General features: G+C 49.0%; 1 protein-coding gene across 1 annotated transcript; it reads right to left on the bottom strand.

Annotated features, from left to right (window-relative positions):
- Window positions 1-210: 210 nt before the first annotated feature.
- PTPN20 (protein tyrosine phosphatase non-receptor type 20) lies at window positions 211-22,223 on the bottom strand. Its single transcript, XM_044448273.1, has 11 exons — window positions 22,194-22,223; window positions 20,834-20,911; window positions 15,950-16,035; window positions 14,654-14,733; window positions 11,539-11,651; window positions 9,117-9,265; window positions 8,104-8,194; window positions 3,407-3,741; window positions 2,131-2,346; window positions 1,305-1,367; window positions 211-424 (listed from the first exon to the last, which is right to left on the bottom strand). Exons 2-11 carry the CDS (start codon window positions 20,901-20,903, stop codon window positions 344-346), a joined length of 1,284 nt encoding a protein of 427 aa, XP_044304208.1. The 5' UTR covers window positions 20,904-20,911; window positions 22,194-22,223; the 3' UTR covers window positions 211-343.

The raw sequence follows: 22,223 nt of genomic DNA, 5'->3' as shown, positions 1-22,223 counted from the left end.
ACGTGACAGAAGTCCATGGAAAGACATTTTCCTTCCTTGCAGCTGCTCTCCATCTAGTTCCTTTCCCACATCCAAGGGGAATCACTCCACAGCCATTAAGCCCAGTTCCTGCCCAGGACATCAACACACCATTACAGACACTAGTAGAACGGCATTCAATTGCAAGCATGCATTTTTATAGCTAGTTTTCAGTCCTATGTCTACTTTGCTTAGGTAATGCTTTAGAAAACCAGATTTTTCAGATATTGAAGTACAACACAATCCCACTGATGCTTGGCCATCTCAACGCAATGAGTTGCAAGAGGCAGAGTGTGTCCAAAGCAGAGGATGACAGCCGATTTCCTTACTGCAGCAGCTGGGCATTCCTGCTCTGAAGATTCTTCAGGGCTTCAAGAGCTATTTCATAGCAAAACATATACTGCTCCTGGGCAGGAAGAGGGAAACAGCCTGTTATATTCCTTACCACAAGAGGAAGGAAACTGACAACCTGTAGGGTCTGGAAATGTTCCAGCTATGGGAGCTCCCGCACCTGCCACACATTCACCCCAAAGCGGCCATGCTGCTCTGATGGAGAGGTTTGGCCATGTCAGGGTGCAAACATGCCAAGAGCCAACAAGAGCATCCTGGACCACTTGAAAGGCTATGGAAATGCAGAGGAGCAGAGACTGGAACAGTCAAGCACCTGCTGGGTGACTTCCTGTCTTCCTGCATTGCTCTGTCTTTTAAAGTTAATCTCTCTCTCCCTCATACATGCAAAAAGAGACATGCAAAAGGTGGGATGTGCAGAAGCACATTGCTAATTCTGGCTTCCACAGTACTAGCAAACTTTGAAGCACTGAAACTACAGTGGCAGAGGCAAACAGAGAGAGAGGCAAGATGGCTTCCATTAACCACAGGTCGTCAAATGCCAGCTTGGAAAGTAAGTAAACAAACGTACATACACATGCACAATTGCAACGTAATTTATTTGGCTCTTTGGAGTTTCCAATGTTTTGGTAATAATTGCAGTGGTCTTGTGAGTGGAGAGTTATGTGGCAAAGAAGTGCAGTGAGTTCCTGCAGCCCTTCACACGGGAAGACACAGTTGTGTTTCCAGGCCCTTAAGTCAGGAGCACAGCTGGGAAATTCTGCGGACAGGCAGTTTGTTTGATGAACATGCTTTAAATGGCAGCACCATCATGAGCACAGGGGTAAAACAGAGTTTGCTTCTGCTTCATTCATCAGCCTCAGCTCTGGGGGGCGGGGGTGGATCATAGGGGGCACACATGGGATCAAGGCTCCAAAAAGTGTGCTCCATGTTCTTACCTTCGTCTGAATCATGCCAAAACGTTGATGTCTCAAATGTGTTACTATTTGCTTGATGTCAAACTGCAGGAAGGAAGGAAAGCCGTTTATTGGCAGCTCATGTTGACAGTGGGACAGGCACCCATGGCTCACAGTGACCAGTGGATGGATGGAGGGTTCAGGCGGCACTCCAGGGTGACGCACCCTTGCCACAGCCCTCTGGCAGAGATCAACGTTAAAGCCACAGCAAGGATGGTTGGGAAGGACTCTAGCAAAATCCACCTCTCTTGTCCCCAGACTGCCTCAGATGCTTGGCCCATTTTGCAAGCCAAGAGGGAGCTCACAAGCACTCACAGCACGAAGACTGAGCCAACGACAACCCTCTTCCATGCCACGGCTGGTGGGGGAGGGATGCTGCTTGCACAGCATTTGGGGCTCCATCCCGGGAAAGCACCTTGTGAAATCGGGGTGCCTTGGGGTGAAGCCGTGGCCCAGGCTCTTTGCCGAGAGCCATGCGGGCATGCCTGGAGCACCAAAGGACTCGCCAGCCCTGCAGTCCCTCCCAAACAGCAGGGAAAGAGCTGGGCTGGCTCACCCCATATTCTTCCTGACATTTGCATGGGTCTAAAATGTTTTCCCTATAATTGATTAAGATCAAGAATACCTAGGCTAACATTTGTAAAGTAGGTTTCTTTGCTGCTACATATAATTCACACATCCTGTGAGTGGAGCCAGCTTGTGCCAGCACTCAGACTTGATGGCCCAGGAGGCCCCTTCCGGCTTGCTGTGCTTCTGTCTACACTAACACAGAACTGGTCATGCTTGAACAAGATTTTAGCGAACTTACAAATAAATCTCTCTCTATGCCGTGCAGCAAAATATCCACGCAAAGCAGCACCCCGCTTCTTCCGACCCCGGCACTGCAGTGGGTGACGATGGGGCCCGAGCGGTGGATTTTCCGCATGTAGCGAACGAACTGGAGGAGGTGCCGCGAGGACCTGGGTGTGCTGTGGTCCGGCCACGCGGTGAACTGGAGGTGCTGCACAGTGCGCCTCTCCTGCGTCTGCAACAAAAGCATTGCAAAGGCTAGGCAGACCCGTGGCCCAGCAGTGCAGAGCAGCTCTCCTTGCTTCCAGCCAGGGGTCAGTTCAACATATGAAGCTACTGCCTAAAAGTGGAAGTTCCAAGCCCTGACTCCTGCCAGTCCCCCGATGGCACCATTCGCCTGCCTCACTCACCACTGCTGTGCTGACTGCCAGCTTGCTCTGAAGGGGAAATGCTGCTGAAGGCCTCCCTCCTCCCTGGCCCACAGGTGGATTCCCTGGAATCCTGGCTCTTAGCAATGACGCTGCACTTTCCACCGGTGCCGAAGGTTCCCAGAAGGGAAGGAAGGACTCCATTCATTAGAGAGAACTAGTGGCTTGCAAATGACCAAAACAATACTTTTTATTCATGTTGGTGTTCCAATATAATATAAAGTTGACCCATTTCATTCTGTTTACATCTACAGAATTTGCGTTCCTCTAGCTAAGCAGCTGCTGCCTCTCACTCGTGCGCACACAGACAAGCACAGCCGGAGCGCCAGCAGGCTCTCTGGTGGGGGACAAGGAACCTCGCCCTGTGTGGCTGCCGCATGCTAGCAAGGGAGGGGGAATGCCCCCCCCCCAAGCCCAGCTAGCTGCTTGGTTATGGCTGCTGTGGCTGAGCCAGTCTCGGTTCCCCAAAGGCACAGCAGGAATGTGCTGGGGCCTCTAAAGAAGCATCAGGCCAAAGGTGCTTCCCCAGAGAGGGCTTCAGGTTCCACCCACAGGACAACTGCACCTCCCGTTGCTCGGTTCCAAAAATGGATGTGGACCTTCTCGGTAGCCGGGTGGGCCCAGGCCATGCCTGTGTAATTGCTCCAGCACACTTTGCCTCTTATCAAAGGGATGGCTGAAGGCTTTGCTTTGCACCAAACACCACAGAGCTGACACAGCGCATGGCTCATGCACTGGCCATCTGGCATTATGGGATGGCACAAAGTGGTCGGTCAACAAATAATCCTCACCTAATCTTATTCATGTACTAGGATTAAATATGGTATCCGCATAAATCATGTTTGATATATACTCTGTGTGCTCTACCTGTTTGTTCATTATTTCTATCATTCTAATGATAAAACAGTCCAGGATCTGATAGTTCACCAGTTGCAGATGAAACTGCGCCAAGGCCACAGAACTGTGGGGCGGCTCTGGCCAGTAGCGATGGCATTTCGCAATCCCATGCTCCACTTCCTTCGTGATCATGGCGATGACATTGGAGTGGTTTTCCCAGACCATTTGCCAGAAGTCGTTCATGGTGCAGGGCAGGGGGCCCTGCGTGGAGATGTAGAAGAGCTCCTCCTTGCCCGCCGGCACACGGATGTAGCTGGCGTTGATGTAGGCCTTCCCCTTTCCAAGAGGCACTCGTGTCATATCGTCTGGGAAAGCAGAGAGAAGGACGTTTACAAGCTCCCAGCATTCTTCTGAGTCTGTAAAGGATCCATGTGCCGGCACAGTCTGGCGCTTTCAACCTGACAATCCTCCTCCTCCTCCTCCTCCTCCTCCTCCTCCTCCTCCTCCTCCTCCTCATTATTTAGCTTTAGAACCTGCCTTTCTGAAAAGCTGATTGTCGCAAGTGCTCTCCTATGTTTTATTTGGATATGGTGTGTATTTAATGTCCTTGGTGTTTCCCTCTCTTTGCCTGTGCATGGAACACCACCAGCAGGAATTTAATGCCAGTCTTGTTCCTTAGCCTCTTCCACAGAATCGTGCCCAAGCAATAAGGCTCCTTTGTAGGACTGTGTGGTCCTGAGCATGAGACTCTGGCACTCAAACAGCCCATGACTCTGCACACAACACAATGCACAACACAAAGCTTTATTTGCACAAAAGCGTTTTGGTTTCAAGATGCTCAGTACCTTCCAACCTCTGACTAGAGCATCTCCTCTTTCTGCCCAGTCACTCCTCCCTCTCACACCCTCCTCTCACTTCTGAACGTGCTTTGGCCAGTCTGCGTCTGATTCATCTCAGTTCAGTCTTCCCCTCCTGCACTCGGGTTTCTACCAGCGTCCACCTCTCACACCCTTGCAGGCCTTGCCACCACTAGGTTTCCACTCTCCCTGGTCGCTGCCATGTCCCGCCAGCATTCTGCTCCCTTCCTTGGTCCTCCTGAATCCTCAAGGCTCTCTGCAGCACAGCATGGTAGTCCTTTCCACTCTCATTTCTTTGCTACACCAGCAACACATTGCAGGCGAATTAACTTTGGCCCAAGGAGTGCAAATTGGAGGGGAAAGCAGGGTGGGTGTCTCTGGCCCATGGCACACCACCAAGAAGTACTTTGTTTTGCTCATCATGGAAAACCACCAAAAGCAAGGCACCATGCAGAAAGAAAAAGAAGCCCAAAGCAAGCATGCTAATTTGGACCACAGGAGTGCAAAGCATGGGATTGCTGAAGTGGACAGCAAACCAAGGATTTTGGAATTCAGAAGGAACCATTCCCATTGCATGCAGCTGGAGGAATGTGGGGTGCTGGGGGGTTCAGTCCCAGGCCCACTGCTTTTCAGCATCTTTATTTATGATTTAGATGAGGAAGTGTAAGGAATAACAATCAAATATGCAGATGATGCAAAACCAAGGGGAATAGCGAACATCCTAGAGAACAGAATGAAGATCCAGGTCAATCTTAATAAACCTGAATGCTGGGCTGAAATCAACAGAATGAGATTCAGTAGCGATAAATGCCAAGTTCTCCACCTAGGAAAAAGGAACTAGATGCATCGATACAAGATGGGGAATACGTGGTTCAACAGAAATGAAAAGGAAAAAGACCTTGGAGTTATTGTGGGCAACAGGCTAAATATGAACCAACAGTGCAATGCAGCTATGAAAGTGGCAAATGCTCTTTTGGGATGCAGTAACAGCAGCGTTACTTCCAAAGTATGAGAAGTAACCCTAACCCTCTACTCTTCACTAGTCAGACCTCATCTAGAATACAGTGTCCAGTTCTGGGCACCAAGATTCAAGAAAGAGGCAGTAAAATTAGAAAGAGTCTAGAGGAGGTCAACAATGATCCAGGGTTTGGAAACGCTGCCCTTTGAGGAGAGACTGAGAGAACTGGGCATGTTCAGCCTTGAGAAGAGAAGCCTGGGAGGGGATAATATATCACTTAATAAGTACCTGAAAGGCTGTCACAAAGAGGAAGCTCATATCAGAGAAGGACACAAAGAAAGCAGCTCAAGCTGTGACAAGCGAGATTCAGGCTAGCTATCAGGGAAAACTTCCTAATTGTTGGAGCAAGAGGGCAGTGGAGCCAGATGCTTAGCAAGGTCGTGGGCATTAGGGACATTCAAAAAGAAACCCAGCAGCCCTCTGAGTGGCGTGGCGGGACTTGGTGTCCTGCAACAGCAGGGGCTTGGGCCCAATGGCCCTCTCGGCCCCATCCAAGTCTACTCTTCTAGGATTCTGGGAAGTCAAAAATCCAGTGGGAAGCCAAGAATCCACAACAAGTCAGTGAGGAGGGTTAGGTTGAAAGGGAATGACTGGCTCAAAGTCACCCAGGAAGCTCTGTGGCTGAGTGGGGACTAGTACCCAAATCTTCCAGGTTCCCAGTCCAGCATTCTTACCACCACATCACACCAGCTCGTTTTAGTAAAAATGCAAACATTTTTTCCAAGTGAGAATCCTTTACAAAGCACCCACCCTAACACCTTGCCTCAAAGAAGGAGATTGGCTGTTGGCTATTTAGGAAGGTCCTGATGAAGTGTTGCTTTGGGCAGGGCAAAACAACCTCAGGAAAGCACTCGCTGCTTTCTGAATCTAACTAGGCATTTCACCTCGTCTAGACTTGGTAAGTCTTTGAACTGCCCAAACAGCTTTAATACATAAGTAAATAAAGGAGCCTCCAGAAGCTGCAGTTGCGCAGCCCAGTTCTCCCCTATCGGCTGCAGTAAGGGGAGATTATCCCTTTACACCAGGAAGGGTTTGCATTCTTTGCTTGCTCCAGCTCTAACCTGAAGGCTACACTGGAATGGAGGTGAGAAATTTTGTCTGCAAACGTCCCTACAAAAGGATTCCACAGCAGACTCCAGAGGACTCAGTTCACCCAGAAAGCAAATTGGAGGAGACTCGTCGCAACTCAAAAATGCCCTGCTGGCCTCCACTGCACTGACACGGTCACAGCAGCCAGGTATGATTCCACCACAGGACTTCAAAACGGCCCTGTCATCGTTCTGGGCCACCAGGTCCTCCCCAGAGTAGGACAACCCTGTCCATGAAAGCCTCCACAATGCCCTATCCATGACAGCCCTGCTCGGCTCTGGCTTCAATCCAGCTCTTATTCGGTCATCCTGTTTTCAAGGTGCTTTCAGACTGACTTCTTCATTATTTGTCCCAGAATTTTTCCAAGGACTGATTTCAGACTAACTGGTCCGTAGTTCCCAGGATCGTCCTTTTTGAAGATGGGAACAAAATCCTCTGTTCATCTGCCACTTATTTATTTATGTAGCATTGAATTTACATTCTGCTTAATCAATAATCCAGCAGGACTCTCTAAGTGGATTTACAAAACACACAAAAACAAAACAAGCAGTGACAATACACAACACAGCAATCAACCAGTGATAAGAACATACCATCACAGACACAAACTGTGGCAATGTGTAATTAATTTACAATACAATACATAATATAATAAACAATATGCAGTTAAGAGTTTGACCTGAGAGTTTTAAAACAATACAATTAAGATCTAAAACAAGCTAGCATTTAATTCCAATTAAATATTTTATAAATTATACAAAATTAAAACCAATTATTAACATATCTAGAGAATAAAATTGTTTTTGCCTGGCGCTGAAAGGATTGTAAAGAAGGCGCCAGGCAAGCTGTTGGGCAGCTGCTCCATGAATGGGAGGCAGCTGCTGAGAAGGGCCCCCTCTGCTTGCCATCCTCCTCAGAGGACAGCTCCTTCAGAAGGGCTTTGAACCCAGTCCTAAGGGTTGGGTAGGTACATATGGGAGCACCCATCCTCCCTGACTTCCCAAGAATAAGGAGTTCCGCCGGTCCCTGAATTGCTCGAGGATGCAGCTCACTGATCCCTGGAGAGCAGAGGTCGGCTTCTGCTGGGCTAGGCATGGGCAGAGGCCTGCTGGAGACCTTGGAAAACTGCTGCCAGACAGAGCAGACGTTCTCAGTTGCATCTGGCCAAGGCAGCTTCCCAGGTCACATTTTCAGGCAACAACATCATCATTCTGGCAATGATCACAAAAGTAACTCTTTCTAGGAGCAGATGTACAATTCTTCTGTGATATGTCAAGCAGTCAAATCACGGTGAGGCACCAATGCTCACCTGGGAATCCAACGTGTCTCTGCATGGATGTTGCATGGAATCGCAGTAGGACACATGCAATTTATTTGTATTAAATTTGCGTGACAGGCAATATAAAAAAGAATGATGCGTGTCTTCTAAATTGTGGGTAAGATGCGGAGATAGTTTCTCATGCTCTTAAGACTTGGGTCCTCAAACGACGGCCCGGGGGTCAGATCCAGCCCGCTATGCCCATTTGGACCTGCCGGCCTGTGCCCGGCACCGGCACCTTTCAACTGGCCCCCTGGTGAAAACGTCTGAGGACCCTTCTCAAGGGAACAGGATCATTATCATTGTCTGGTAGCAAGCCCAGCTTGGGGCCCATAGCTTCAATTCCAGATCAGCTCTGTACCCAAGCCAGTCCCATGTCATTTCGCCTCGGACTTGTGTGTTTCCCCCACTTCTGGAAAGTTACATTAATATTTTCTTTGCTTACATGGGAGAATATCTCGGTATCTGTTCTTTTCACGGTTTTCTGGTGCTTTGGCAACCTGGCAATCATCAAGTGGCTTCATGTGTTCTAAAGCCTAAAGCAGAGAGAGATGAAAGATGCTTCATTTGCAAAGGTGTTTTGGTAAGAGAAGAAAGGAGGGGGCATATGTGTGTGAACATTAAGCGCACCCCCTTCTCCTCTTTTGAGAGAGATCTTCTGACTGACCCAGAGGTAGCATTTGCCACTCTTGGGCTTTCTCTCAGCTTGGCTTGCTTTGTGGGGCTGAGCAGAGCATGAGAGGAAGCCTGCAGATGCTGCAGGAGGGATTCCAGTGAGCCTCATCCTGACCCACACCCAAGTCTTTAAGAGTACACGAGGGGACAATCTAGGCCTTTGGGTTTTGTGGGACTACAACATCCATCATGCCTGCCATTTGGGGCACTTCCTTGGACCCTTGCAACCTGCCCTTTGGGGCATTTCTTTGCCTTTTTCTAAGCTGTCATCAGTATCTGTGAGTTCAATTCTTTAAAATGACAAATATTTGCTATGGCAAACAGTACAATTCCATTTAATACTGTTATGGGGCAGCAACCCAATATTCTGTCTGTCCGTCCATCCAATTTATATGTTGTCCTACTAGTCATAGGCTCTCTGAGTGGCTTACATCATATTAAAATCCATAAAGCAACAGAAAGACAACGTGACAATGCACAACCAAAGGGCTAATAGCAATGAAGTCATAAATAAACTATGAAGATTCAATATATCCAGAATAAATAAAATATTGTTCTCTTTAAGTGTTCCCCAGTGATGTTCAGAATTGCTACCTCAGTTCTAAGGCAAACTGCACAACCCTACAACATACTGTGTGACTATGGCAAGCCTGAGCTCAGAAGCACTGACTGTGCGCAGTGACTGCGTCAAGGTCCTCCTGCACTGGAGCACGAGGGAAGAGAACAGGTGCGCCTGTTTCTGCTGCTACAGCCACACTCAGACCCATGGCCTGGGGGACTCACCACAAACTCTGCCAGGATCTCTTGCTGTTCCATCTGCCTCTGAAGTTTCTGGATCAGATTCCCCGCATTATGTTGCAGAATACTTTTGGACAGCGATGGCTTCAGCTGGGCCAACTGAGCCAGCTCTTCTTCACTGACAAGAACTACCCCTGTTCAATTGACAGAAAACAAACTCAGTGCTAATTTCTGGCTGGAGAGAAACCAGGAACACAAATCACCCCAGGCAGAGACGGTGTAGGCCAGCGCAGTCCCTGCCCCATGAAACCGGTTTCCAAGATTGCTGTTACGATCTCAGTGTGATTTAAGAAAAGGTGTTCCAGACAGACATGCCTGCACTGGCTTTGGGAAGTGCCAGGCACTGGTAGGTCTTTAGACGAGCGATGTCTGATTAAGAGGTCAAGGTGTGGCTCTGAAATACTTATTTTATTTTATTTATTTATTTAAAACATTTCTATGCTGCCCCCATCGCAACAAAGTCTCGGGGCGGCTCACAAAGAATACATAAATACATAAATAATAACAATACAACAAATTTTTTAAAAAATGGATTTATAGCCTCCAATTATCTTTTTTAGAGAACTCAAAACAGCTTGCATCATTCCCCTCCTGCTCTCAATCACACCCCACATCAGCAGCTCTGCAAGGTACACGTAGGTTGGGCTGCCAGTCTGTGACTGTGTCACCCGGGCAGCCTAGTTGCTCGGCTCCTTTGCGTCTCCTCTCTTGGAATTTATATTGAATGATTCCAGCCAGACTAGGTTTTCCACTTGGTCAGTTCTGGCATTGTTTTGTCTAGATTTTCTTTCCAAATGGAAGGCATTGCACTCTTGGCATATTAAAATGGATATAGATAATATGTGACAATGTGTAATATGGGAGAGTCAGTGTGGTGTAGTGGTTCAGAGCATGGGACTGGGACTCAGGGGATCTGGGTTCCAGTCCCTGCTCGGCCATGGAGCCCGCTGGGTGACTTTGGGCCAGTCACAGACTCTCAGCCCAACCTACCCCACAGGGTTGTTGTTGTGGGGATAAGATGGAGGAGGAGAATGATGTAAGCAGCCTTGAGCCCTTTGTAGGAAAAAGGCTATTATATAGGATAATATCCTTTATCATAAATCAATCAATCAATGTGATGGTTAGTATCATGTCGCCTGCATTTTTTGTCCATTTTAACATAATAAATTGACCTTGTGGTGAATCCAGACTTAAAAGTGGGTGAACCAATGGGCTTTGCTGCGCGAGGTATTTATTATATGGTTGTGACTTATCATGCGCTCGGGGAGCCTGTGGGTCAGCACCCCGAGGGCCTCCCAGGTGTTCCAGCCACTTGTGGGGGTATTATTTCAGCAAGAAAAGGCAGGTACTAAAAGTCAGATGTGGAGCAAACAGGAATGAGTGTCTTGCACAGTGTCAAAGAGCCTCTAGCTCAGCAAGCGGTATATAAAAGCTCAAACAAACATCATCCTTCTATTCCCTCGCATGATCATGTGGTTGGATAATGGTACATGTCAGGCAGAGAAGGCCCAGTTCTGGCAAAGGCAGTGCTCCTCTCCCCACAAAGAGAACAGAAGCTGCCGCCCCAGGGCAGCAGTGGGCTGAACAGCTCCTGCCGGTACGACACTCGTCCTGGCGGCTTTAAAGCGAACCTTGCTTTTAATTAGGAATGCAATGAATCTTACGAAGAAGCGTTACCATTTAAACTGCTGGTCTGCAGTAGGAGCTCATAAAAGATAAGGCCTGTGCTTGATTCTCCCCACGCCCTTCTGCCATTCCTCTCTTATTCCTGTTTCTTTCCCTGCTATTTAGTCCCATGCTAACTGCAGCTAGTAGAAGAAATGCTAGCAATGAGCAACTGTGCCTAAAGACGTGATGATGCATCGCCCTCACTTCTCCCAACCGGATTTCTAAACAGGAATCTTGACTTGCTTTGACTGCCCGCCACACGCAAGATAGCTGAGCACCCCTTCTTCTGCTTACCGTGGGCTTCCTCCTGCTTCACTCCGCTTGAGCCTGAGCTCAGCAGCACAGGCGGTGGTAGGATATGCAAGCCCACTGGCGCTGCTTATCGCCTCACCGGAACTGCAAAGGCCTGTCCATCTCCGTAGAAAACAGGTTTGTCAGTGCTGGAGTTTGGCAGATGCTTAAGGAATGAGCAAACTTCCCCATATTTCTCCTTCAGTCTTCACTCACCACAAACCATCAAAATGCCAGCCTTCCCCAGACCAGTGGCTCCACGTGTTTCGAGAACAGCTCCCAGGAGCCACAGCCAGCACAGCCAATAGGGAAGAGTGCTGCATGCTGTGGCTGAAGCCACATGGAAGGCACCCGGCTGGGGAAGGCTGCTCTAGCGGCTGACGCAAGGGAATGGTTCCAGTGACACCGAAAGACCAGGGCAATGTAATGCAGACATGCACACGGGTACCTCTGGGCTGGGTAGACAGTCTCTGGGCTATGCCTTCATCTTCATCACTCACGCAACCACTGGACTCTGCTGTTTCCTGCCTCGTCTGTGTTTCAAGGCCGCATGCCTGCAGGCTTTGGAACAATATTAATCGCTTAGCGTGCTACATTTGGGAAGGGCAGCAAACACTTTTGCACTCATTGTCCATTGCACTACAATGCCTGCTTCCCCTTCTCTTGGCTAATTCCTATACAGGACCAGGAAAGCTCCACTGCAAGCAGTACCCTCACCCCAACCTTCACTCGAGGCAGCAGGACACCCTTGGTCAAACCAGCAAACAGCCTCAACTATTTGTGGCTCAGATCAGAGAGTGAGACTCCTGTGGAAGCTTCTGTTAGGATCAGAGATACCCTCATTGTTTGCTCTGGCCTGTTATTAAAAGGTATGTTTGCTACTCTGGGGGGTGGGCTGTAACAGTTGCCCTCTGTGCCTTGCTGAACCCTCAGTCCCAGCTCTTCCAATGCTTCAAGTCCTGGCATAGAAACATAGAAACAGAGCGAGTCAGAAGGGGTCTCCCGGGCCATTTAGTCTGCTCCAGCCGGCTCCACTCACCATGTGGACATCCAGCCTGTCCTTGAACACCCGCACCGATGGGGCCTCAACCACCTCTTGTGGAAGCCCATTGCACACCCTCGGGGTCCCAACTGTCAGGAAGTGCTTCCTGGCATCCAAATGGAACCTGGGTTCCCTGAGCTTTGCCCCGTTGGAGCGCATCCTGCCTTCCTCTGCAGGGGAGAACAGGTCTCTACCCATCTCCGTGTGACACCCCCTCACATACCTGCATGTTGCCAGCAGATCCCCTCTGAGTCTCCTCTTCTCCAGGCTGAAGAGACCCAGTTCCCTCAGTCTCGCCTCATACGGCATCCCCTGCAAACCAGCCACCAACCTTGTGGCCCTGCGCTGCACTGACTCTAACCTGGCTATATCCTTTCTGTAATGAGGGGCCCAAAACTGAGCACAATACTCCAGTTGCAGGCACACCAGAGTCGTACAGAGTGGTAGTAATTCCTCTCTTGATCTAGAAGCCACACTTCTGGCTATGCAGCCAAGGGTGGCGTTCGCCCTCTTGACCGCCGCATCACACTGCTGACTCATGTTTAGCCTGCAATCAACCAGCACCCCGAGGTCCTTTTCACAAACACTGCTCTCCAGCCACTTGTCCCCTAACCTGTACTTATGACACCTATTCCTATGCCCCAAGGGCAAGACCTTGTACTTGTCCACACTGAACGCCATCCTGTTGTCTCCTGCCCACTTCCATAGTCTGTCCAGATCCTTTTGGATCTGCAGTACCTGCTCCTCAGTTGTGGCCACTGCCCCAGTTTTAGTGTCGTCTGCAAATATGATCAGCAGACTGTTCACCCCTTCTTCCATGCATCTCCCTGTGCCACCCTACGTGTGGGTTGTGAACTTATATAGACACACATACATATGTCTTCTAGATTGCATAAGTAATGGAGGTGTTTTTCCAGATTATGATGTGACAGAAATGTCATCATGGTCCAGTAGGGAATGTTAGGTTTGGGGTCTGGCATATCTGAATTTAAATTCCAACTATTGCCCACAGCATTGAACCAAACTTGACTTCAGTCTCCTTGCATCATGCTGCACCAGCACTGTCTGTCTTTCTGTTTCGGGGATTTCTGCCTTAGGACTCTTTGGTGCTTGAGGCCTCACTTGGACACAGTCCACTGGAAGTAAAACCATTGTGGCATCTTTCTGTAACCTTCACATAATGCTTTGTTCCCACTGCAAACAGAGAAGTGTCTCTCTATGTGTGCTGGTGATTACTGAAGAGAAGTACAGAACTCACTGTATGATGCACTCTGAAATAACTTGACAAAGTCCCTGCTCCCTGCTAAGCATCTGTGGGACTCCACCCTTAACGAAAGATCCCATTTTCCCCTAAAATTGGTGCACTGGGGCACACTCCCTTTAATGTGTGCTTGGGACTGGAGCCTCCTCTTGACTGTGAGCTGGTGTTTGAAAAACTATTTCTGCCTAACACTTCAAATGTTGCATGGTGCTGTGAACCCAACTGGGCAAGGTGAGAGTCTAGAAATCTGAAATCCAGCTGGGATCAGAATCTGGAAATGCATGTGCAGGCGGCCTGGGCTTCCCTCCCTCTAGCAGCCCCTGCTGCACTCCGCTGGCCGAGCAACGGCAGCCACGGAAGCAGGAGCCCCACCGGAACGCTCTTCTGAGTGGGACTTTGCTCATGCTTGTTATATGTTTTTAATAACTGCAATTCTGTTATCAGAGTGAGAAAAGGACCGGAGTGGGGGTGGCATTTCTGGCTGAGATGGGTCTGCAGAAGTGGCATGGCTCACCTGCTTAGCAGTAACACAAGTTTGAGGAAAAGTCTGCAAAAGTCTGGCTTCCCTGCCACGCAAGGTTACCCTGATTCTCCTTGCATGCTTCCAGTCTTGACAAACTGCCCAGGCCAGTGCTGCTGGGTCATCTCTGCTTCAGGTTCCAAGCAATATCAAGATCAACAGGACTGCTGCAGCTGCTTCCTCACAAACTGCAGACTAGAGTGGCCGCTCGAGGACAGAGGAATGCCAAGAGGCCGCTTGCTGCAGCTCGTCCTCAGCTCCCACTCAAAGCAGCAGCAATGCTTCGTTGATGAGGGAGCAAGAGAACATTTGGATCCATCTGTTGCCTCATCTGAGTGGTAACCTCTCTGCTAATAATCACTCCTGTTTTGCCCTCAGCCTCACAGAGGGAAAGCTTAGCTTGCCCTTCCCTCCACATCCTCCCCTCCCCAAGTGGCAAAAAGAACAAAGCAACACTTTGGACCTGCCCCAGTGTGAATAGGCTTTTCCGTGGCCAAATGTGTCACATCTACCCAAATGGTTCCCAGAGGTGCTCCAGCCGGGCCACGCATGTCCTGCTTGTGGCAGGCTGCAGGAGCGCTCATCTTGGTGTGCCATGTGGTATAAGCAGCCACAAGCCACGTGCCAAGGCGGGACTCCCTTCAAGAGGCAAATGCCCCTGCATCACTATGACGGACCTCGCAGGTGAAGCTCCCTATAATTTGCACATGGCAATGAATCGCAACATATCACAACCTTACCTGCTGGGAATGTTCTCAGAATTTTCTTCCCGTTGGGGTTCATGGTCTTGGAGAAGAGAGTTGTTTCGACTATTTGTATCCTAAAATGCAACACACTGAATTAATGACCTGAAGAGAAGGAGAAGTGAAGGCACCGACCGCTACCCAGAAGTACATGCAGCCCAGCATGGGAAGCAGCTCTGGAGAGATTCCTGGTTCCCCTGCCCCTTCGGCTGCAGAGTTCTGGGCCTGGACATGGCCTCACCATTGCATCCTGCAAGCCAAGAGAAGCCCTGGACCTGGGTCTTTCTGGCTGGAGTCCAGCGCTCTCATCCAAATAGCACTGGCTGTTTCGTGCCCACACACAGCACAAGCCATCCCTGCATTACTCCTACTGTTTCTCTAGGGCTCAAGTCCCTTGTGACTTCCACAACTTTTTCTCCATTTCCCACAAGTCGAAACTGAGTCCCGAACCCTGAATGAGACCAGCATCAGAGCAGGCCGGAGACAGGGAGCAGCAGGCAGGGGCCAGGGAGCAGCTTCACCATGGCAGCAGAGGGCCTGAGCTGCAGGGAAGACGCAGTGAGGAAGAGGTCTGGCACGTTCCCTGCCCACCCTCCCCCGGCCACTTCTTCCACAAAGCTTCTGGGACACCCATTCCCACTTCAGGGGGACAACTGGTTTAGAGAGAGCAAACTGGCAAGGGGGGTTCAGTTGCGCTCTCTGCCACTGCCTTTCATTTGCACAACCTGCCATCCCCTTCAGCTGTCCAGCGGCCATCTGGGCAGCCCATCCTGGCCTTGAAGCGATAGCAGCAGCAGCAGGACAGTGACCACAAACACAGTGCTGTGGGTAGTGTGACGCAGAGCTGTCACCTGCGTTCCACTTCCAGCTGACTATGGAGAGGCCAAGTCTCTGCGGCAGGGAAGGGGTTGCTGCGTGCAAAGTGAGAACCATGCTCTCCAGCTCCCATAGCCCCATCTCCAGCACTGGGTGTGAACAGTTAAACATGTGCAATTACTGGGTGAATAGAAGGAATAAGCTTCATAAATAGAATCCACTGGGCAATTTCACGTACACACCAATATTTCATTTTCTTAAAGTAACAAAGTAAACTTAGCTTTGTTAAGAAAGTACTTTTGCATTTACTTAAAATCCTGGCTTCAGAACTGCAGAACAGCATCTGGCTAGGCTGCAGAGAACCTCGCTGCGGCAGGTTCTCCCCACCTCTCGTGCCATCAAACGGCATGAGACAGAGAGGTGCCGGGTGCCAAGGGGCAGCTGAGTGCTGCAGAAGCCACCCCCCTCACAACTCACCTTGCTACACATCTGACTGGCTTCTTCCTGGCTGTGGAAAGTGAACTCTTGCCACACTCTTAGAATTCCCGAGCCAAGTCCTTCATCTAGGCACAAGCAGCACAGGGAACAAAGGACATGTGGAATGTGGGTGTTTCGGGCTGCGATTCTACTCACAGGTGAGCGTAAGCCCCAGTGGAGCCCCTTGTGGGAAGGCAGCACACGCGGCAAAGCCCTTCCCTCTTCCAAGGTGTGGGTGGGCTAGAGGCCAGGCAAGGGAGGCTGCTTCGCAGTTGGGCGTCACTGGCCGGCAGGCGCAGGCAGCAGCATAGGGGGAGGGCTGGAGAAGTGGTGCCTCTGGAATTTGCAGACTCTGGGGAAGGCGCCCAATGTATTTTGAGAAAATAAGCAAAAGAAAAGGGACTAAGGCATTGCTATATTTGAGAATTTAAAACACATTTATGTTATAGGCACTCCTGGGTATCGCAACAGCCGGGGCAGGAAGCTATCTAGCAGCACCTTCTTTTGAGCAATCAACACTACCTCCTGCAGAGGGCGATATGCACAGCCCTCCTTCAGTTCAAGGCGTTTAATTCAGGAACACGGCATTATCAGAGCCGGTGTGCAGCGGCGTCAGCACTCAGGGGAGGTGTGTGGTGCACCATGCAGACCTGCTGGAGGGGCCCGTCCTCCACCGCATCCTTTGCAGCTGCCCTTCCAACTGCCACGTCCGTGGAACCCGCTGCCCAGGCTCTGTGAGGTCACACAGGCCAGATGCCGCCTCTCCTCGGAATGGCATCAGCCACGCAGAATGCAAAGAGCCATCTCGGCAACAGCAAAACACAGCCAAACATGTTCTATTAGAGCCAAAACAATACGCCAGAAATTGCCCATTTGTTCCGGAGGCAAAAACAGGGCAACCTTTAGAGTGTTACAGACAATGTATTACTAGAGAAACAAACATTTTGCCACATGAAAGAGAGGCTTAAACAAAATTAAGCCCAATAAAAAGGCAACAGGCACTTTATATATTGTATCGCTATCTTCCCCTTTTTCCTTCCAAGGCACTCCAGGTGGCTTAGAGAATTCTCCTCCGCTCATTCTGATCCCCACAATAAGACCCCTGTGAGGCAGGCTGGGCGGAGGGTGTGACTGGCTCAAGGTCAGCCAGCAGCCTCCTGGCCAAACAGAGACGTGAATGAGATCTGCCAGCTCCTAGCCCTGCGCTCTTACGCACCCTTGTACGCCACGCTACTTCAACATGATTGCTGCATCTGAAGCTATTATTCTGAGGCTCTCGAGAAGCTGCATGGGACAAATCAACCTGACTGCTTCCTGCTGTCCCTGCAGGCGAGGCCCAGGTCTTTGACAATTCCAGGCCAAGAAGGGGCAACCGGAGCATCATTCAGCCCAAGCGGAGGAGCCCAGCAAGGCTCCATTTACAGAAGGGTTGCCCTGTACTGTACAATTCCCAACTGGCATTGTTCTGACAGCTCAACAGAAAGGGGCAGCGATGTGCTAGAATTAGGCTACACAGTATTCCTCAATTCAGTGGATTCATCAAGTGTGAATCAGATGCAAAACTGAAGCCCTCAGTGGAGATCCATGACTGGGGAATTCTCTTCTGATCACCCATATTTAACAGAGATTACAGAAAATGCTTTAGGTGACCAGCCAGCCCCTGGCAGGCAAAACTGGAATAACACAGTGGCTGTTTCATAGGTAGAAATGAGAATGTCAGGACGGCCGCTGGCCGTACGTACCGCCTGCCAGAGGACTAGCAGCTGCCACCCTGAGAAGTCCGCCGACACATCTCATCAGCTGCACCCAAGTCCAAGCCCAGCTGGAAATAAAGACAGCGCTTTGCCTGCAGGGCAGGCTGTACGCAAACCCAAGTGAAGTCAAGCCACTCAATGTGGCAAAGGCCTGGATATGAGGCGGTGGGAACAGCATGCTGAGAGATTAGGAGCAGGAGCAGGCCCAACATGCACTGCCCTGGCCACGGTTTTAGCCTCACCCATTCGGAAGGATCCTGAGCTCATCAGGGCTTGATATGGTAGGAGCAGCAGGGGCAGGACATTGATTTGAAGACGGGGATTAAGACATCCAGAGAATCTGGAGTGAGGGCTTGGTGGCTCTGGGAAGCAACTGCCTAGAAGAAACACTAGGCTGGACTGCAGGCTAGCATTTGGGGTGAGGCAGTGGTTTGGCTCCAGTGTTTTAAATGCAGATCCTGTTAAAGCCAATGGGATGACGATCCATGTCCCATTAGCCCCACTGGTTCCATGCCATAGACCAAAAGAATGGTACCTTCAGTAAGATGGCAGCCCCTTGAAACTATCCATCAAGATCAGCAGTGCTGGTGGTCTTTGTCAAGATTGCCCAGCCATTCCTGCCACCTACCAAAGCAAATTCTTGGCTGCCATTGGCTGCTTTATCCAACTCAACACTAACGATTGAATCCTGCAATGGAGAAAATCAGTCTTTTGAAGCGAATGAACAGTGGCCACAAAACACAACAGGTAGCAATTATGTATGTTTCTGTTCATGAATACTACAACATTTAGTGCAAAATATAGGCCCCATTGATTTGCAGGGCACAGGCTAAGGGATGGGAATGACCGTATACTTAAGACAGATAAACATTTTCCTCATTAAGGTTGAAAATTTTATTCATTATCAAAGGAGTATGATTTCCCCATTGCACTGGGCAGTAGAAGCTGTCCCACAATTTTAAGAAGTGCATTAAAATATTTAAGATTTCACTGTTTCAAAGTATTGTGCTCAAAGATGCAGCTGGCCAGCCGTCTGAGAGGGATGGTTTAACTTGAAGTCCTGCACAGAGCAGGGTTGGACCCAATGGCCTTATCAGGTGGCCCCTTCCAACTCTACTAGTCTGTTTCAATAATAGTAGGAGACACAGTTTTCACCCAATTCTGACCCCTAGTCCCCTTCTGGGCTCTCAGGTGGGTTGTCTCAGAAATGCAAGAATTTTGCAGAGACTGGCCTTTCCTGGTCCCACCCACTGTGTGTCTGAAAAATGATGAGCAGTTGAGGCTGCCATTTTCAATTGTGCATGCATGGAAGTGGGTTGCTACCTCATTGCTGGACTGGTTCTTCCCTGGTGGAGCTGCCAGGGGCGGGGGTGGTGCCCCATCCATCTGTGTATGTGGCGCAGGTGTGTGGGCACAGGTACGTGCGACGTTCCCACTGGTTCGCCCGTATGTTCATGATTCTGTATTTGTAACATAGAGTCTGTGTGTCTCTGAACTGCTCACATAGTTGTGAACAGTGTATGTGTTTGGACTGGGCCTGCGTGATGCCCCAGAGAGCAACTGGTCCCACATGAAACCCATTTATTCAAGGAACCTGCTATGTAGAAAATGAGTGATGTAATAACAAGGGCTGCATATCAGGATGTTTCTTTTTTAAAAAGTTTTCTTTAAAAACATATTTATCAAGGTATTTGATGGCAGTTATTGAACTTGAAGACAGGTTTGTTCCAAACCATCCAGAGAACTCCCTGGCTAAAAATGGAGTTGCAGCATGATACATGCATACCTATGGATTAAGTTTTCTAATGCTACGCATGGTAAAGTTAAATCTTTCACTCACAGCGTACACTGAGTTTTTATCATGCCATTGTCCTGACCCATTCACAAAATTTTACAGGAGCCGAGACATCCTCCACTGGTAGAACTGCAGTGAATTCTCACTACTCCCCCTGTCTTTTCTCTCTTACCAAATAAAAGCCATTAGAAAGGCCAAGAAAGGCCAAGATGGAATCGCTCTGGCAATGTACTAACTCTTCTCTTAAATGGTGTTTTGATCATGGCATTTATGTATGTTCCTACTACCTAGCAAGTCATAAACCAGTAAAGAGATAGAGGAATCTGTCTGTGGACAACTGATGGGGTCTGTAGTCAGAACACGCAATCCAGAAGTGGACTTCATATCCTGCAGCTCTCCTCAAGCCATTTCCTTTGGATTGCAAATTAGTTCAGCTTCTCTAGCTAGACACATATGGCAAATTAATCCAATTAATGCTATAAAAGTTCTCCTCAGTCTCACAGATCAGTCGCAATTTACAACACACATCACAGTACAAAGTTCCATGTGATGGATCTTGTTGCTACACAAGAGGTAGGAGCCGAGATGCAGAAAGGGCTTGTGGAAAATAAGCTTCTGGAAATCGTGGAATGCAGCCTCGACCTGATTCACCATCTGGTTTCAGCTGTTCTGTCCCTCTCCTCTATAAAGCTGAGGACAGGCTATGCAACTGCTCCCCCCCCCCCCCCCCCCCCCCCAGTTCTCATAACAACCCTGGGAAGCAAATGAGAGAGCAGCCCAGGATCACCCAGCAAACGTTATGCGAGCAGGGAAGCGAGCCCCATTCTGTCTGGACAAGGTCGGACACCCTGGGCTCTACTCACACGGGTTCTCTACGGATGGGTGAGGCTCTGCTATACCTTCCCCGTAGCAGAGCCAGATGTGCTATTTGCAGGCGTGGAGCCGTCTCCATCTGTAAGCTTTGCTGCAAGAGCGCAATGTATTTGTTCAAAGTTGGGCGATCAAACTGCCCCCTCCCCAGCCCTGCCTATGAATCGGCTCCCCCTTCCTTCCATCCTTCCTTCCTTCATGTGTGCCTGGGGAGTCCATGGAATCCTCCGGGATACTTTTGCCTCCCAGTGAGGAGTTTCCAAAGCAACCTTAATGCCAGCATGTGACTGAGTTGAAGATATCAGTAGGACAAAGGAAAAAATTGTTCTTTGATACTCCCCAGGAGGTAGTTTGCCTAACAAATAATTAATCTGTTCTCAACCAGAAGCATCAATGTATTTCTGACTTCTTTGGAAAATGCTGCAAGAAATAAACACTGAGAAAGTTGCAGAACCAATTCCTTACTCCGTTCACTGCAGAGATGAGAATCTTGTAGATTCACCACTTCACTTGCTTTCATATTCAGTGCATCCATTGAGAACTCTGAAAAAAAGCAGAGCCATCTGCCCCAATTCACGGCTCCTGACAAGCCTCAGTTACATCATCCGGGATTATAAACCAGTCATCCGGCTTCTATACATCATTAGACAGTGTGGTCACCAGCTGAGAATCTCCACCACACCAGCTCATTTCCCTGTCTTTGGCCAGTATTTTATTTCATTTAATAAGAATAAATGAAACTTCACAGATGAACACTACTGGCCTGTATTGTCCGGAAAGATCTACCAATTTACTCCATCTGATGGAGAGCAGAAATTTGTTGGAAGGAAATGCTTTGAACCTTCAACTTATGCCCATCCCAGGTATATTACGTGTAGATAAATGCTTTAAATCGCCAGTGATCACTTGCTAAGGAACCTGGGTAAGTGTGGGAGGCCCTGAAGTCTCGCTGCTTGGAAGCAGGGTGCACGTACGCAACAGTATGACTCTTACCTGCAATTTTCCTACTTTTCCCAAGGGTGTATTTTGGTCATTTTATCAGTAATTGTCCTATGGTATCTTGGAATGTGCTGCATCCACACGGTTTCTTTGACCATGTAGGACGTGCTGGCCAGATGCAAAAGGAAAAAGGAGTCCTGCACCTTTCCGAAGTTTGGGCAGCTGGCACTGGCACAGTCCCTCCTGTTGCTGGACCGTCTTTCCCCTGAGCTGGCCCTGGCCTCATTTGCGTTTCGTCAACACTCATGCAGCACCTCAAGGGGGAAAAGCCTTCCCAGAGAGACTCACCCAGCCCGCTCGTGATGGTCTTTCTGGTGGCAGTGCAGGCCTTTTCACGCATGCAGGGCTCCTAAAGTGCTTGTGATCTTCAGGTCTAAGCTCTCAGTGCCTGATGTGCCATTTACTGTGTACTTGTCCTTCTTCTTTGATCTCTTTAAAAAAATCTATTTGTATTGTGTTTTAATTTATCTTATGTATTATTTCTTGTGTACTGTTTGTACTTATGCTGTTCCTTTAGGACTCTGAGGTCCTGCTGGCTTATATCGTCTTTTACCTTTATGCTATGTATAAAAAACCTATAGTGTGCTGCATTTATGAAATCAATGAACTGCTACAGAGAAAACATATTTTTATTTCTGCATGCAACAAAAACATTTTGAACTCTGAAAAAAAAGATGCCGGGTTGACAGTTACTTTCAAATAAAATACTCAATGTCTATTTGAGTCCTCCTCGTATTTATTTATTTATTAAAACATTTCTATGCTGCCCCTTGCCGAAGCCTCGGGGCGGCTCACAGCATACAAGCTGAAATCAAAAGCCGCTTACATTATCCACCTGCAGCAAACCAAAAATGCC

Source organism: Varanus komodoensis, unplaced genomic scaffold (genome assembly GCF_004798865.1).
Source record: "Varanus komodoensis strain SLA01 unplaced genomic scaffold, ASM479886v1 scaffold54, whole genome shotgun sequence".
NCBI lineage: Eukaryota > Metazoa > Chordata > Lepidosauria > Squamata > Varanidae > Varanus > Varanus komodoensis.
This window is presented reverse-complemented; position numbering and strand designations above follow the sequence as displayed.

Excerpts from the sequence above, each read along its gene's own strand:
- PTPN20 (XM_044448273.1), bottom strand. The coding sequence starts at position 20,903 with ATGGATGCACTGAATATGAAAGCAAGTGAAGTGGTGAATCTACAAGAT. Across the intron at positions 11,652-14,653 it reads TCTGAGAACATTCCCAGCAG|CCTGCAGGCATGCGGCCTTG; the intron begins GTAAGGTTGTGA and ends ATTGTTCCAAAG. Across the intron at positions 2,347-3,406 it reads TAGAAATAATGAACAAACAG|ACGCAGGAGAGGCGCACTGT; the intron begins GTAGAGCACACA and ends CTTTTGTTGCAG.